The 15,996-nt window shown below is 35.9% G+C and overlaps 2 protein-coding genes across 2 annotated transcripts; both read left to right on the top strand.

The window, feature by feature from the left end:
* The first annotated feature begins 1,383 nt into the window (after positions 1-1,383).
* On the top strand, positions 1,384-9,216 carry LOC145602056 (uncharacterized). Its single transcript, XM_081658188.1, has 7 exons — positions 1,384-2,170; positions 3,413-6,779; positions 6,881-6,970; positions 7,044-7,109; positions 7,207-7,296; positions 8,170-8,346; positions 8,796-9,216. Exons 1-7 carry the CDS (start codon positions 1,701-1,703, stop codon positions 8,829-8,831), a joined length of 4,296 nt encoding a protein of 1,431 aa, XP_081514314.1. The 5' UTR covers positions 1,384-1,700; the 3' UTR covers positions 8,832-9,216.
* Positions 9,217-12,538: 3,322 nt separating this feature from the next.
* Positions 12,539-13,254, top strand: LOC145602576 (uncharacterized). Its single transcript, XM_081658761.1, has one exon. It carries the CDS (start codon positions 12,656-12,658, stop codon positions 13,079-13,081), a length of 426 nt encoding a protein of 141 aa, XP_081514887.1. The 5' UTR covers positions 12,539-12,655; the 3' UTR covers positions 13,082-13,254.
* Positions 13,255-15,996: the final 2,742 nt, after the last annotated feature.

The raw sequence follows: 15,996 nt of genomic DNA, 5'->3' as shown, positions 1-15,996 counted from the left end.
TAAGCTAGATTGTCCTAATATCATACTTATCTATTGCGGAGTGGTTTTATTTATTACGTAGGGTATACTTTTCTATTCGTTTTTTAAATAATAATGCAATAGTTGACAAGCACATTTATATGCACATAACTTTGATCAACATTTGTTGGTGGAAAAAAAAAAGGTAAATAGAGGTAGGGAGTAATATAAGTTAAAATATTTACAAATATAAGTCACAAGAATCGATCATAACTTCAATAAGTTTAGATAGTAATAAGTTCAATTAAAATTAAGGTCAATAAGTTCAATTAAAATTAGGGTCGATAAGTTCATATGTTACCTACAATTAAGTTTATGACTAGCTAATGAATATAATAAGACAATTTAACATAACATAAGTTAATATAAAATAAGGAAATTGTCTTTGGATTTTTGACATGAACATACATTAATGAATGAACTTTAGTATAGAGATCAGAGTGGCTTATGGGACCAGCTGAAAATTCTGGTTGAAAACAAAATTATATGATAAAAATTTCTTATAAAATCGTCTTGTTAATTCGTGGGCATGCATCAATGCATGAGTTTTTGCTGTCTCAATCAATAATCATTAAATTGCATATATACAAAATAAAGAACAAATTATCCATGCATTTCGATACCTCCACGTCCTCTAATTCATCACCAGTAATGGTGGAAGCCTAGGACATAATTTTTGTATTTTTGTTTTGATGAGAAATAATTTTTGTATTTGACGAAAGGGGGAGGATAAATACAGAATATAAAAATATATATAAGCATCATTTATCAACACACGTTTAAAAAATGAGTATGTACACCTAACCTTCAGCTATTGAAAAACTATTATCCCCTAACCCTCATTTCCCTCATTTTTAAGTTGTTCTTAAAAGATTGTCTAATTGCTATAGTAGTTGGTATATGTTCTTTACACCCCCTCTTTAGTCTCTATCTTATTTACTACCCTCGACTCCTCGAGTCATTGTACATACTAAATCAAACATAATACGGAGTCGTATACACTCATGGCATGTTCTGTTCAGCTTAATTTCAGTTTAGCTCCAATCAATTCAGTTCAGTTTCTAATTTCATTCTCTCATAAACAATTCAGCTCCAATCAATTCAGCTCAGCTCAGTTCAGTAAATAAGAATAGGCCCTCATTCGATACAATTCTTAAAAACGTTGATTCATAAAAAATTATAAAAAGTTTTTTTACTGTATAAAATCATGCGTCAACACATATAAAAGTCAAAATATTATTATTAATATTTGGAATACTTAAAAGTTGAAAGTGAAAGGAACAAATTTGTTGTATCAACCCCAAATGAAGAAACAACAATTTACTCCCAAATTCTCTAAATCCAAAAAGAACATACTCACCCCCAAAAAAAAAAAAAAAAAAAATCTTAAACAAAATTCCGAAAATACCCTTCACCAATATCTAGCTTACCAGAGCAGGCAGTCTCCTCATCTCCCTCCTTTCTCCTTTCACCAAGTCCCTACCACCTGCACACTCCTCTGTAACCCAAACAAAAGCTCTGTATTTCACAAAAAAACATCAATTACAGATTTCCCTTTATTTTTTAAAAAAATTAATAAAGCAAAAGTAGAATATTTAGAGAGAGAAAGTACTCAAAAACCCTACTACCTACATTCTCACTCTCTTTCTCTCTCTAAAACAAACTCACTTTCTCTCTCCTCCATGGAAAGACCTTACTCAACCTCCAGACCACCTACATTCTCTTCCAAGAAGAAACCTCCTCCTCTTTCTTCTTCCTCTTCTTCTTCCTCCTTCCTCAACAACAACAATGGCGGATTCTTCACTAACACCTCTTACGACGACGTTTTTGGTGGTCCTCCTAAGTTTACTTCGTCTTCTTCTACTTCTACTTTAGCTCCTCGTCCTGAAGATTACACTGAAATTTTCGGCGCTTTTAGGTCTTCTTCTTCTTCTTCGAGGTCGTCTTCTTCGATTCCTGTTCTTGATCTTCCTGCTGTTCCTGACGACATTCATTCTGCTGCCTCCGCGTTTTTCGACTATTCCGAGGTTTTCGGCGGTTTTAATGCTGTCGATTTTGCTGTTCCTTTTGATGAACTTTTCCGACCGTGTGATGGCTCATTTTGCGACGGTGATGCCGACGGTGACGGCGATGCTTCCTCCGATGAAGCCTGGTAATTTTTCTTATTCTTTTGATTTTACTTTTTTGGTTTGAATTTTGTTTCGAATTTTAATTTCTATTTTTAGATTAGATGATCCTTTTTTCCTCCACTATTTGCTGATTAATGAACTTTCCTTTAATATTTTTCAATGCTGATACATATCTTAGTTAGAAATTCAATTCAATTTTTTCTTGTTCGCCTGTAATTGTTTACTGTACTTTTTAGTCTGGATTAGTTGAAATTTGACTTGAAATAAATTCCAGCTTTTTTTTAAACAAAAATTGTTTTTTTTTTTTAATAATTAATTTGTGTTGTGTAACTTGTGTTTAATTTGCAAATATCCTAAATGAGTTATCACATGATTTTGGAGTACCGAGTTTGGTGGGGAAGAGGAGGGAATGTTTGAGGGTTGTGGCAAAACAAAGATACATTCCTTAGGAACTTCAATTTCTGTTGCTTTAGCTGGGTGATTTAATCATTAAACAGGTCTATTTTCGGTGTCTTTTTCGTGTCTTGCTTAATTGTGAATCTGATCAGCAGTGAGATAGGAAATTAGTTGCTTGAGATAGTATCAAATGAACTGGTATGAACTATGAAGCTGTGATGTTCGCCTTTGGAATCCGATTTGTTGATTTTACCTGTGGACAGTTGCGTTGTTCATTGTTTCTAACTTAAGATGTACAGTTTTGTGGCTTGGTTATGATTGTTTTTGTGATCATTTCTGAAGTATTCAGGAGGTATTAAACACTGCTTACTTGCTTAGTGCTTCTAAAAAAGTGTAATTTTAGAATCCATCACCAATTGTGAATTGGGAAAAAAAGGAATAATTTTGAGACAAAACAGACGTTATACTGTTATAGAAGTTCCAACAGATTTTCAATTGTGAAGAGACCTTAGTTGTGCCTGTAATATTTTGTACCATGAAGAAGTGTGCAATTGTTTACCTTAAACCTCTGTTGTGTTGGATTTTGTTTAGTACTAGTGTTAGGGAAAACATTTACTTTTTTGATTAGTACTCGTATTAGGGAAAAACAATTTCTTATTCAAACACATTGTCAGTGTTTGTTTTACAATCTTGAAAGGAAGTATCATTCGTGATGGTGGGTGGTTATTCTAGTATAAGTCCATAGGGCAGTTTGCAAGCATCTCTCTGCTTGTTTTTTCATTTCACTCTTACCCACCCTATTATTTTCTTCTGTGCACTCACTAATATGAATAATGTGTTGAGCATTTGCTTTTCCTTATTATGGACAGGACCCCAGTTGGTACAGAGTCTCTCTCTGATGATGATTCAGATCCATTTGCTTTTTCTGAAAAAAGCGGAAACTCTCATCAACGTTCGGAAAGCCAAGAATTTAACGTTTCTTACCATAAAGTTAATCCAGGAACCAGCACATATATGCCAAACATGACACATGTAACTCAACTAAATGACGTGTCTGGATATACTTGTGTATTTGAAGAAGCCACATCTTTGAAAGAGATGGGAAATGATGTGTGCTCACCAGTTGATGACGTTGTTATTAGCATGGGAAATGAAACTTTTTCTCATGCCTCATATGATAGTGACCAGAGAACTGGAAAAGCTTGTGTGGATAGTATGACTAAAATGAATTCTACATTTGCATCTGTATCTGATGTCAACCTCGGAACAGAACCGTCCCAAATCTCCCAATTGCCGCCTCCATCAAGACCGCCACCTGTGTTAACAAAAAGTAATGAAGAATTTCACGAGATGAAGTCAAGTCCTATGGCTTCTGAAAGATGTGGTTTGGAGGATAATGTTAACTATGACTTACCTCCATCTTTTGACATGGAGGTAAATGCAAGTACTTCTGCTGCTGCTTCTGCTGCTGCTATGAAAGATGCAATGGAGAAAGCTCAAGCAAAACTGAAAGCTGCACGGGAGTCAAGAGACAGGAAGGACAGAGTTCAGAACAGTGGAAAGCTGCAATTAGAGACTGATGTAAATGGTGGCGGTAATGTTCAAGGGGTACGTGATGAAAATTTGGGTGAAGAGACCAAAGTGCACGCAACAAGTGATAGAGGTCTTGGTAAGATAAAAAATTCTGATAAAACTAGGCATTCTAAAACTGCCTCACATAGTTTACCAGATAACCTGGTTGTTGAACAGCCTACTGGGGGATCTGTTAAACCAGCTGAGACAAAACAAGGGAAGAAAAGTAGCTTGTCCATGGATACAGATGTGGCTGGTCAATGGAAGGAGGCTAGGCAATATTATGAATTTGTAAATAGTGACAACACTAGATTAGTTACTCAACCACCCACTAGTAATGGTGATGCACAGATAGGAACCAAGCGGCAGGACAACAATAATCATGATTCGGATTCAGCTGGAGAGGCTTGTGTAGCAGGAGAAAATCGGCAAAGGCTTAAAGCAACAAAAGCAGTATCCAGACAAGAATACTATGAGAAAATGGTCAAAGTGGCTCAAGACGTTCATGACAGTGTGAACTGTGGGCATGTGGAGCCTGACAAAAGACAGAAGCGTAGGTCTCAGGGAAATCCAAGACAACTTAAACCTGAGTTGGTCTATGAACAGGAAAATAATGGCATTCTACCTAGCAAAGCTCAAAAAGTGGAGGAATATCCTGGTGAGGCTATTCATAAACAACCTGGGAAGCGATCAGTAACCGTGCTTGAGAAAGAACAGCGTAATAATGAAAGTGAGGCTTGTCGTAGTGAACTGGTTGACAAGCATGATGACCCGCCTGAATTGTTTGTGGAAAAAATGAGAGGATCATGTGAAAGGGATGAGGGTGACTTAAGAGTGCATGATCCTGTAGTTAAAGGAGAACATGAGCAGAAAGCAGAAGGACCTTGCGACAGACCAAGGACTGAGAGTAGACAGCCAGAGGCTCATAAGAAGAAAATGACCAAGGAGTCTAAGGAAGTAGCGGACAAGAGATCTAATGAAACTTTTGTGGATGTTTTAATGGGAGATAGATTGCAAAAATCATGTGACAGCGAAGAAAAGGACAACACAAGATACTTGCAGCAAATGAAAGCTGCAGATAAGAGATTGAAGGAAGCTTTTGAGGATGTCTCTGGCAGGGAGAGATTAGAAAGAATGGCTGAGAGCCAAGAAAACAAGACAAGAAACTTGAAGCAAAGAGATGAAGATGAAAATCATCATGAGCAAGCATTTGATGGCCAAGAATCTAAGAAGCCCCTAGAAAAATGTGTAGAACTGGAGAAGTCTGAGATAGATAAAGCAGCTTCTAAGCAAGAGGCAAGGGGACAAAGGTTTTTTGAGGATCCTAATCCAATTGTAGGCTACAATAGCTCAGCTGAGGGTCAGATACAAGATAAAAATAAAGAGAAGCTTGAGAAGACTACCGAGCTGGAGCATACTTCTTTGCAGGGATGTGAGATGGAAAAAACTGGAAAAATCAATGAGAACGCTGATGACAGGGAAGTTCAGAAGGGTGAAGACAAAAGTCACATACAGATCGAGTTGGAGGATGAGAACCAGGGGCCTCATAGATCCCCAGATATGAAGCTGCCTACGAAGGACAAACATGTGAAGTCATCTGACGGGGCTAACCTGTGCAAGATGGATGTGGAACTGACTATGTCTCATAAAGTGAATGTAGTGATCGACTCTGCACCATCAGAGGACGAAATTAAGTTGGAAGCAGTTAAAACGGCAGATGTTCTGTTTGATGAAAGACAAGTAGAACCTAATGATGCTCAGATGGACCCTCGTGAATGTGAGCTTGATGGAAGGACAATTCCAGCCTCAGAAATACTTGATTTGAATGACAAAAATACCTCGACACATACTGATTGTATCAGAAATGAACAAAACCTGAAAGAGTCTAGTAGGAAAGTTGCACAGTCAGCCTCAAATCCTAATCTGGTGAAGGTTCCTAGTGTAGATGAAGGAGGAAAGAGAAATCCAGTAGGAGAGGGTCAGGCCCACATTGTTCACAAGGAGAAAGCTAGATCCACAGTTGCTGATGATATTAATGGGTTTAATGAGCATGCTAGTAAGGTAGAACCTGGAGTTCAAACTGTACTGTCTGAGGGGAAGGACAATTTCCAGAATATATCTGACCTGCCTAATACAGGCCAAAGCATTGAAAGAAAGGGGATAATTAGTAATCATAATATCACTTCAGAAGAGAAAGATGAAGACAAAAAGAGAGACCTGGAAGAGGAACGTCTTCGTAAGCTCGAGGAAGCGAGAGAGAGATTGAGAGAAAGGGAAAAGGATAGAATGGCAGTTGAAATAGCATTACGTGAAGCCCGTGATAGGGCATATGCTGATGCCCGAGACAGGGCTGAAAGGGCTGCTCTAGAAAAAGCGACAGATGAAGCACGACAAAGAGCAATGACAGAGGCTCGGGAGAGGTTAGAGAAGGCGTGTGCAGAGGCTAGGGATAGGTCATTAGCTGATAAGGCATCATCGGAGGCCAGGTTGAGGGCAGAGCGTGCGGCAGTGGAGAGAGAAAATCCAGAAGCTCGACAACGTGCCATTGAGAAAGCAATGGCTGAGAGGGCTACTCTCGGGGCACGAGAACGGATGCAAAGATCTGTTTCTGAAAAGTATACATCGGAAAGAGATGTGATCATGAGGCAGAGCTCTTTCCCCACAGTGAGTATATGGCTTTGTAATCATTGTTTTGTACGCCAGTTCATTAAAATTTTTAGTCTCATTACTCTCATACTCACATTCATTTTCAAATGGATTTGTAGAGTAGTGAGAGGTTCGAAGCAGCTAATGGTGAGCCTGCTGAAAGGTGCAAGGCCAGATTAGAGAGACATAGACGGACAGTAGAACGGGTGGTAAGTGTTAATATTCTTTCTTATAGTCAATTACTATCTAGCAGTGTGCTGCAAATTTGTTTCAATGTTTCAGGCTAAAGCACTTGCGGAAAAAAATATGCGTGATCTTCTTGCTCAAAGGGAGCAAGCAGAGAGGACTGTGAGTATTTTATATCCCTTTCTGAAAAGTGAATACTCTATATTTGAATAATTGTGTTTCAATGGTTGACATTATCCTGGCTGTCATTTATTACCAGCGGTTTGCTGAAACTCTTGATGCCGATATCAGAAGATGGTCAGGTGGCAAAGAAGGCAATTTGCGAGCTTTGTTATCCACATTGCAATATGTATGTATACCAGTTTATATTATATTCATGTCATATCAATGGTTTATGTGCGGTAATCAATTTTCTGAACTGCAGTTAAAAATTGACCATCTCTTAGATCAAAAGACTAAATCTGGGCTTTGAATTTTTTCTGTGTTGACTGTTTGTGTACACAAAATGTCAACTACTGCATAGCTATCCTAGTTCTTCAACAAATCGAAGTATGTGTTTTGGCTCCTTCTCTGGCCATCTGGATCGTGGATCACTTTGCTTCTCTTTGTATTGAATGGTTCAATTAGCTGATAAGCACGCAGCAGAGAAATCGAAAAATAAAAGAGATAAAAAGATGAAAACAAAGCATCAAGTTATTGAACTTCAAAGCCATCAGAGGCGTCATTTGCTCAGACTTGATATTATACTCGATCAATATTTAATCTAAGATTACCACCAAATGACTTTGACCTGTTGAAATTGATCTCTTCCCTACATACTCAGAAGTCATAGTACTGACAAATTCCTTGATCACACAACATCAGAAATTTCTGGTGATTGATGAGAAACTTTTAGTCTGATAGGTTGATGTTATGAGAATTTGTTAGACTTCTATTTGTTATCTTTTCTGATAGCTTACAGTGTAATGCTGTGTTTACATATTTTACATTTATGTAAAATGTACACAATTTTGTCAATTTATTGATCTCTTCCTATTTCATGACTGATTATGCAGCTTTGGTATTTTGTTGCTTCAAGAGTATGTTCTTTTGTTGGCTACTTGTTCATTTCATTGATTGCTCTTCTCTTAAAACTTGGAACATGTGAAAGATCTGAGATCTTGCCGTGTAAGCATATAGCTCAAAGTAGTTTATAACTTAAATATCTATTCTGCACTGGCAGATCCTTGGGCCTGATAGCGGTTGGCAGCCAATTCCTTTGACAGAAGTTATAACTGCTGCTGCGGTGAAAAAAGCTTACAGAAAAGCCACTCTTTGCGTGCATCCTGACAAACTACAACAGCGTGGTGCTACTGTCCAACAGAAGTATATATGTGAAAAGGTTTTCGATCTCCTGAAGGTGTGTTTCTAATGTTTCGTATCTCTTTGAACCATTTGCTACTTAGGTTACTATTTAAACTTGCCTTCTGAACTTGGAGCCAAAGCAGTAATTAGTTGTATGAAGTTGCAACTTATTCTTTGGTCCCTCCCAAGTGCCAATACCACTCCAAATTACCTGTGTGGATAATGATGCGTCTGGCCTTGATACTTGAAAGTTTTGAAAGTGTTTACTTATGTTCATGGCGCTGAATCCTAATTGAAATGTCTATATTCACTTGTGAATGTGCTGCCATCATCTGATGAAATGTCTGCCATATTTTTTATTCTTCTGGCATTACTGTTCTTTACGATTAGAGGAGTGAGTAATCAGTCACCAGTTACCACTATATCTATTGTTTTCATGTATTGAGGAAATTGAAAGCTGTCACTCTATCCTTGATATCGTTTTATTCTCATACACTTGTGCAGGAAGCTTGGAACAGATTCAACTCAGAGGAGAAATAGAGTAGGCTATTAAGAGCCAAGGCTATGTATTTGGTATTTATACTTTTGATAGTGTGTATATATATGTATAGCCATCAGTCTTGTGAAGATATGTTTAGAATGTAGAAGCTGATCTGTGCTGTTTCACAGAAGGAAAGAAGCACAAGCACAGGTTTAAGGTGCATTTGCCGCTAATTCTTATCTGGTTTGGGATCACACAAAAGTATCAGGTGATTATGCTTATGAGTTCTACATATATTCATTTTGAAGGCAATAGAAGTAGCTCATATCTTCCTGTAGCTCCCTTGCTATGTACGGAGTACTATATTATGTTCCAAGCTAGATTTCTAATTCTTGCTATATACGAAGTATATGCCGAGGAAATACAAGTTTATAACTGTGCGAAACAAACCAAGTTTATAACATGGCATTTTTGTAATAAAATTGCATTGGGATTTGTGCGTAGCCAATAAACAATAATAAAGTACACTAAAGTATCTGACATTTGCCATGTGCACAAACAAACAATCTAACGGCATATTACAAGCGTCCGTTAATGTAGTACCTGGGTAACTCACACTCCTAACCACAGTAACTCTCACTCCCAATCACGGTAATTATACTTGAGTTAAGCCTTTACTACCTCTAGAATTACTGTTTGTCTCTCCTTGTAGCTGCCATAGTACTCCATTGAAGCAGCCTTGAGTTTTCTCTCTCTCCCCGCCATAGTACCCCATTGAAGCGGCCTTTGAGTTTCCTCTCCACTATCGAATTTTATCAAATACCCAGTTAATTATCGAATTTCAGTTTCACAATTTAGTATTAGTCGTTGATCATAGAATTTCAATTTCTCAATCTAGCAACTTCAATGGAGGAGGGAAAGCACAAGAAAACGAAAAACGCCTATCCTTTAGGGTTAACCATATCCTTAATTTCTTCTGTATTCTTAGGGTTTTCGTTAAATTTAGCGGCGAAGCCGTGAAATGGCCGCCGGAAAAGATGGGTTAAGGTTGGTGTATGTTAGTTGTGGTTATGCACCTTTAGCTTGGAATTTTAATGACGGACTACTTGCTTCTGGCCTTCCTTCCCTTTTCAAAGGAGGTGCTGGTTGTGCTTTACTTGCTCGTGTTTCATGGTGCAATGGTGGGTACTTATTGTGAGGGAGGAGAGAGAAATTCAATGGAAAGTTGAAGAAGAAGAAGAAGACACGTGATGTGTTTGGGTAGGTGTGACAGTAAGTAATCATGGTTAAGCAAAGCAAGGTAACGGCAAACATAACAGCAGTTAAGTATCAATTTTGCCTTAAGACTTTTTAACCCTTACTTTTGAAGTGAATGTACGAAAATGCCCTGTTATAAACATCTCAAGTTTCGCACAGTTATTAACCGGGGCCTCCTCGTATATGCCACTAATGCCAATCTGACTGAAACCAGTGAGTTTTCGGTACATTTACCTTTGGGCTCTATCGTCGGGGATTTGAACACCACCTCATGTGCATGGATGTGACAATATCACTTCTGGCATGATGGGGTTTGGGGAGACATGATATCTCCATCTCAAAGTATAATCACAGTCATGTGATCTTTGCCGGAAGATAAGAATAAAAATTCAAAAATTGGGTGATAGCATGAAAGAAAAAATCATAACTTTCCATGACAATTATTAGACCCAGCATTATGTATACCACTAGGATAAGTAATTGATTTCCTTACTCTTTCTACTGTCTGATTATTTTATGTAGTAAGTCACACTAATCCATTTGTCTGATTTCATGATGCACTTCTAAGTTTGGTGTCGGCCTAAAAAGACACATGGAGTAGAACATCTTAATTTATACAGTATTTTCTTCTGATGTTAATGTGTAAAGTAGTATGAGTTTCCTGAAGTTTAAAAATTTTATTTTTGTGTGCATATAGGTCTAGTAAAAATGTAATATAGGAATGTGTTGAGAGCAATATGACTTCTTTCCCTTGTTTTGGCGAATTGAAATAGAGTTTTCATCATTTATCTTGTTTGGTTATTTGTTGCCTTGTTGCCTTGGGACATTGGGACTTTGGGAGGGCAACATCACTTCCAGTGTTGAGGCGGAAGGAGAGATCTAAATCAATTGGCATTTGGCGATAACCCAAATCAAAGGTTGGCAACCGGACATCTTACCTTGTGACACCCCTTCCGGTAGGAAGGTGAGAGTCGAACCTCCAACCTTTAATAGAGGTGTGGGGGGTTGAGTACCTATTTCATTTTCATTAAGTCGATCAATATGCATTTAATTTTAGAAATTGTATCGTTTTTCATGTTTCTTCCACGCACCTAAAATTTATGACAAAAATGTCTAGCTAAGAGTTTTCGTATATAAGAATTCTTTGAGACCAGGTATTTAGCAAAAGGCTATTCATTTACGTGTGTGGCCTATGTGAACTTTTCCCATACATCAACTCTCTAAAGTCAAACCTGCTACTATCATATGATAGCTTTTTTGTATGAAGTATGATATTAATATGAAATGGGTATTGAATAAATCGCTGAGCATTTCACCATTATTTTTATAAATTAAACACCAAAGGAAGCTGACAAAGTAATCATGCATCTTTATTAATTATGACCAAGTCCACTTCTAAGTTCAAAGTAAAGTACAAGTGATCAACTGATCATATTATATGTGATTCAAAGATTAGGAAGAACTTAGGTATAATCGAATCAAAATCGAACATGAAAAGAGAAAATTGTTATGGTAACATCTAATGAGAGCATGGTAGAAATAGTAGTCTATTAGGAGAAGTATAATTGATGTGTGATGGAAAATCTTTACCAAAATGGGATTTTTTTTTTGTATAGGTAGATCAAACAAATGGCTTGTAACTTTCTAATGATAGTGTTGACTTAGTAAGGAGTTTCACTTTCACCCATAAAGTGTGGATTGTGTATTCATTAATGTTATTTCACAATAAAATAAGAAAAGAAAATAAAATAAACCACAACTCAACAATCAAATTGTCTTAATTTGTGAACAATTTGAATTAAAAGCTACTCGATTAAAACTTGACTCGGATTAATTTACTACATCATCTAACTTCTAGGCGAAAACACAAAATCCAACATAGCTACTCTTCTGATCATAGGCTGCTGCTCAATTTGGTAAAATTGGCTTCTATGGCCGACTTTTTTCTTGCATCTCCCCCCTGCATTCCAACTTGCTTATATGAATCAGCATTCTTTTGGTCATTAAAAAAAATAAAATCAGCAAACATCACTCCATTATTAATTTAAATGATATAATCATTACTTTCACAAGTACTCTAATTTAATACTCCTATTATTGTCTGTGTTTGTTTCCTAATTACTATGAACAAGTCTAAACTCAAAATTAAACTAATACTAATATATCTACCCACTACTAATCCTCCCCAACAACTCTACTCCAACTTCATGCTTTTTTTCTCTTCCTTTTCCCTTTTTATACTAACTTTGACAAAATTCAATTAAATTGATTGCATACATACTTAAATGTGGGTCATACATGATTTTCCCATGCTATCTTTGTCACTAGGATAAATGTAGTATTTCTTCACATTAGTTGTCCACAACATTACAAATTTACAATAAGTCAAATTTGGATGATCTAAGGGCCCTAACTATATTTAATTTTAACTAGCATACCAAATACGACCAAAGTTTATGCATATAATATTTTATCAAACCCCCCTTATATGATAGTATGATATATTTCACCCACTTATCCATTTTCTTGTATCTTTTCATTTCTCTACCTACAACATTTTGGTGTTTTCAGACAATTTACCAAAAAATTGTCTAAGAACAACACCAAAGTCACAAGTTTAATAATAATGGCTTTGTTTAGAGCTTTGAGCACTAGAAGAAGTCGTCGAGACGGGTATGATCGGCTATTAGACGAGACTAATACGATTGGTGCCAATGATTATAGTTGTGCTGGTACTGGTGGTGTTGGTGGTGCAGATCATGCTGTATTAAAGAGGGTTACAAGTGTTCCTGCTAGCATGTTATTCGGGTCATCGTCTAAGAAACTCGACTTCGAAACGGGTCATCTAGGGAAAAACTCTAAGCCAAAACAACAACAGCCAGCAAAAAGTAAAAAAAGTGGCAAGAGTCATCCTGTGTTTAGTTTGTTTGATGGAAAGTGGAGGAAGAAGAAGATGACGGCGAACCCGGATTTTTCGCGGTATATAGAGTATTTGAAGGAAGGAGGGGTGTGGAACAAGGATACCAATTCACCTGCAATCTATTACAAGTGAATATGGATTATTAACTTTGTTATGGATGGTACTCTTATTTCATTTGTTGCTTCAAATTTTTATTTTCTTAGTGTGTACATACTGGGAGTTTTTGTTGCTTTTATTGGTTGAAAAAGTAGAGCAACAATTTTATGAATTCTAATATTCTATAGGTTTGCCTTTACTTAATTCAACTGTTTATCAGAGCCCAGGTTTTGTAGTGAATTAAGGTTAACTATGTTGTAAATAGTATCTATATTCGTATTACAAAAAAAAAAAAAAAAAAAAAAAAGTTGTCATTGTCAATAATTTCAATCTTGGCCTTAGTGTGGCATTACACGGAGACACCAATTAGCAGTCTGAGTGGCTGATTAATTCAAACTTTGCTCTGTTTGACTTATTCACAAACTCATTAGTTACAGCAAAAGTAAAGAAAATTTCATCAAAATTAAGTCTTTTGAGCAAAAATAAGCTAGGTGCAACGATAAAAATAACATAAAAATAACAGAGTCAGTCTAAAACTTTAAGTCGTGGCTTAATGGTTTGATTATAACTTTTCAGGATGATTTAAGACACAAATTTCTTGTAGTTACTTGCAACCAAGAACACTTGATTTGGTTTAGCTTAGCTATAGCCATTTTTTTGAACTATGATTATCCTGTTTTTTGCAGCAATATAATAAGCCATTGGACAATATGGTATGGACTGTAGTATGGAGTTTCAAGAATTTTGACAAACAAGGTCGGTGAGTAGTGCTACTTTGATGTGAATTTGCATGTGCTCTTCTTTAATTTGGTGACTTCCAAGTTCCAACTATATGCTGTCGTTGGCTTTTCACTCAACATTTTCTGTATGTCTTCTCTTCCCACTAACATTCTTCATTTCCCATATGCAACTTCTAACTTCCCGTCAAAAAAAAACTTCTAACTCAAGAGTAATAATGAATAACTATATACTTCCTCCATTTTCTATTAGATGCAACACACCATTTAACGCAGTAATTAAGAAAGTTAGGGTTTACATGATATAATAAACTTTAAAATAGGATGAGTGATTGTTAGGAGTGTAATTTAGTGGCTCATGTACTTTAAATAAGGGATATAGTACTCTATTTCCCTAAAGTAACTTTCCTTTTATAGTGTGTTGCAAGTATTGTGACATTTCTTTTTCAGGGAAGTGTTGCAAGTAAAAGAAAACGGAGGAAGTATGACTTAGGGCCTGTTCACATTTACTTAATATCAGTTTAGTTCATTTCAGTTAAGCTCTAATCAGTTCATTACAGTTCAGTTCAGCTTAGCTCCAATCAGTTCAGTTCAGCTCTTAATTTTCCTCTCTCATAAAATATTCATTTCAGCTCAGTTCAGTTCAGTCCAGCTCCAATCAATTCAATTCAGTTCAGCTCCAAACAGTTCAGTTCAGCTCATTTTAGTAAATGTGAACAGGCCCTTAGCTTGTTTAACATTCTAGCTAACTAGCAACACTATATATATTGACGCTTTGATTTTATTTATTCAGTTAAAAGAAAGACAATGTTTTTTTTGATTTTTGGATGATCTCAACGTACTTTTCATCATACTAAACATTATTATAGGTCAAGTAAGTTACGATAATTAGTTACCCAATTTTTTTTCTAGCTTATATGATGTATATCATTTGAATACATTTAAAATCACTATCACCTTGACAATTGCAACTAATTTTATGTATTGTACAATTATACCCAAAGTCAAATCGAATGTATAACAAATTGGTCAATAAGAGAAAGTTAAGCAATCTTAAGCAATCTCAACATTTGAAATTTTCCGAGGGATAACTTTTAACTTATTTAAGCTTTGCCATGATGTATGTGTGTTATGGTAATACCTTTCATTGCTTGTTGTATTATTTTAGGGATCTTTGATTTCAATTTGCATCATGTATGATGTACCATACAATACTGAGTAAACAATACTGTAACAACTACAAATGCTATGATGCCACGCGTAATTGTAACAAAGAAAACTTAATTGTTGAACCTTCAAATTTATTAATTATACCAAAATTGAAACAATTGCAACATACCTGCTACTAGGAATACCACCAACCTTTGTCCATAAGACCACAACCATGTCACCACGTAATAATCCAGAAAGATGATTACAAGTCAACTCTAACAAAGTTCCTCAATTAGTTTGCATGAGCAACTACAACTACAAACAAATCAAAATAATTTTTATTTTGTTTAAATTTAGTTTGAGAAGATTGTTAGTGTTTGAGATAGCTTGATCTCAAACAACCTTTCAATCATTATTTAACTTGAGCTTTGTTAGAACTTAATTAGAGCCTGCTCATTTATATTATTATAAGTTGGGCTGAATCTTGAATCAATATACATGCTCATTGAGGATTTCGTTAAACTTCATCTACGGGCCTGTTCATATTTACTAAACTGAGCTGAACTGAACTGAACTGATGATTGGAGCTGAACTGATTGGAGCTGAACTGAATTGAGCTGAAATGAATATTTTATGAGAGAAGGAAATTAGGAGCTGAACTGAACTGATTGGAGCTGAATTGAACTGAACTAAAATTAAGTAAATATGAACATGACCTACATCCATTTGCTTTAACTCAAGAACGAAGAATTTGTCATGATCATTCCTTATAAGAAAAAGTTATGGACAATTCTTTGTAAAGATGTATACTAAAGATACAAATGGTAAGTCTAACTTATGGAGTCAAAATTTGACTCTTACAGCACAAAAAATTGGGCCCTTTTTTTGTTTTATACTCTGACATTACATATAAATATGTAATTCATACTCCGTAAAGACTTTATGTAATTAGTTTTGTAATTTATATTCCGTAAAGATTATATGTAATTAGTTGTTTAATTTTATAGAATGTATGAAATAAATTGATATAAACCGCCTAAATTCAATATATGTATAAACACT

Source organism: Chenopodium album, chromosome 21, assembly GCF_948465745.1.
Source record: "Chenopodium album chromosome 21, dcCheAlbu1.1, whole genome shotgun sequence".
In the NCBI taxonomy this organism is placed as follows: domain Eukaryota; kingdom Viridiplantae; phylum Streptophyta; class Magnoliopsida; order Caryophyllales; family Amaranthaceae; genus Chenopodium; species Chenopodium album.
The sequence above is the reverse complement of the archived record's forward strand: the minus strand, read 5'-3'. Positions and strand labels throughout refer to the sequence as shown.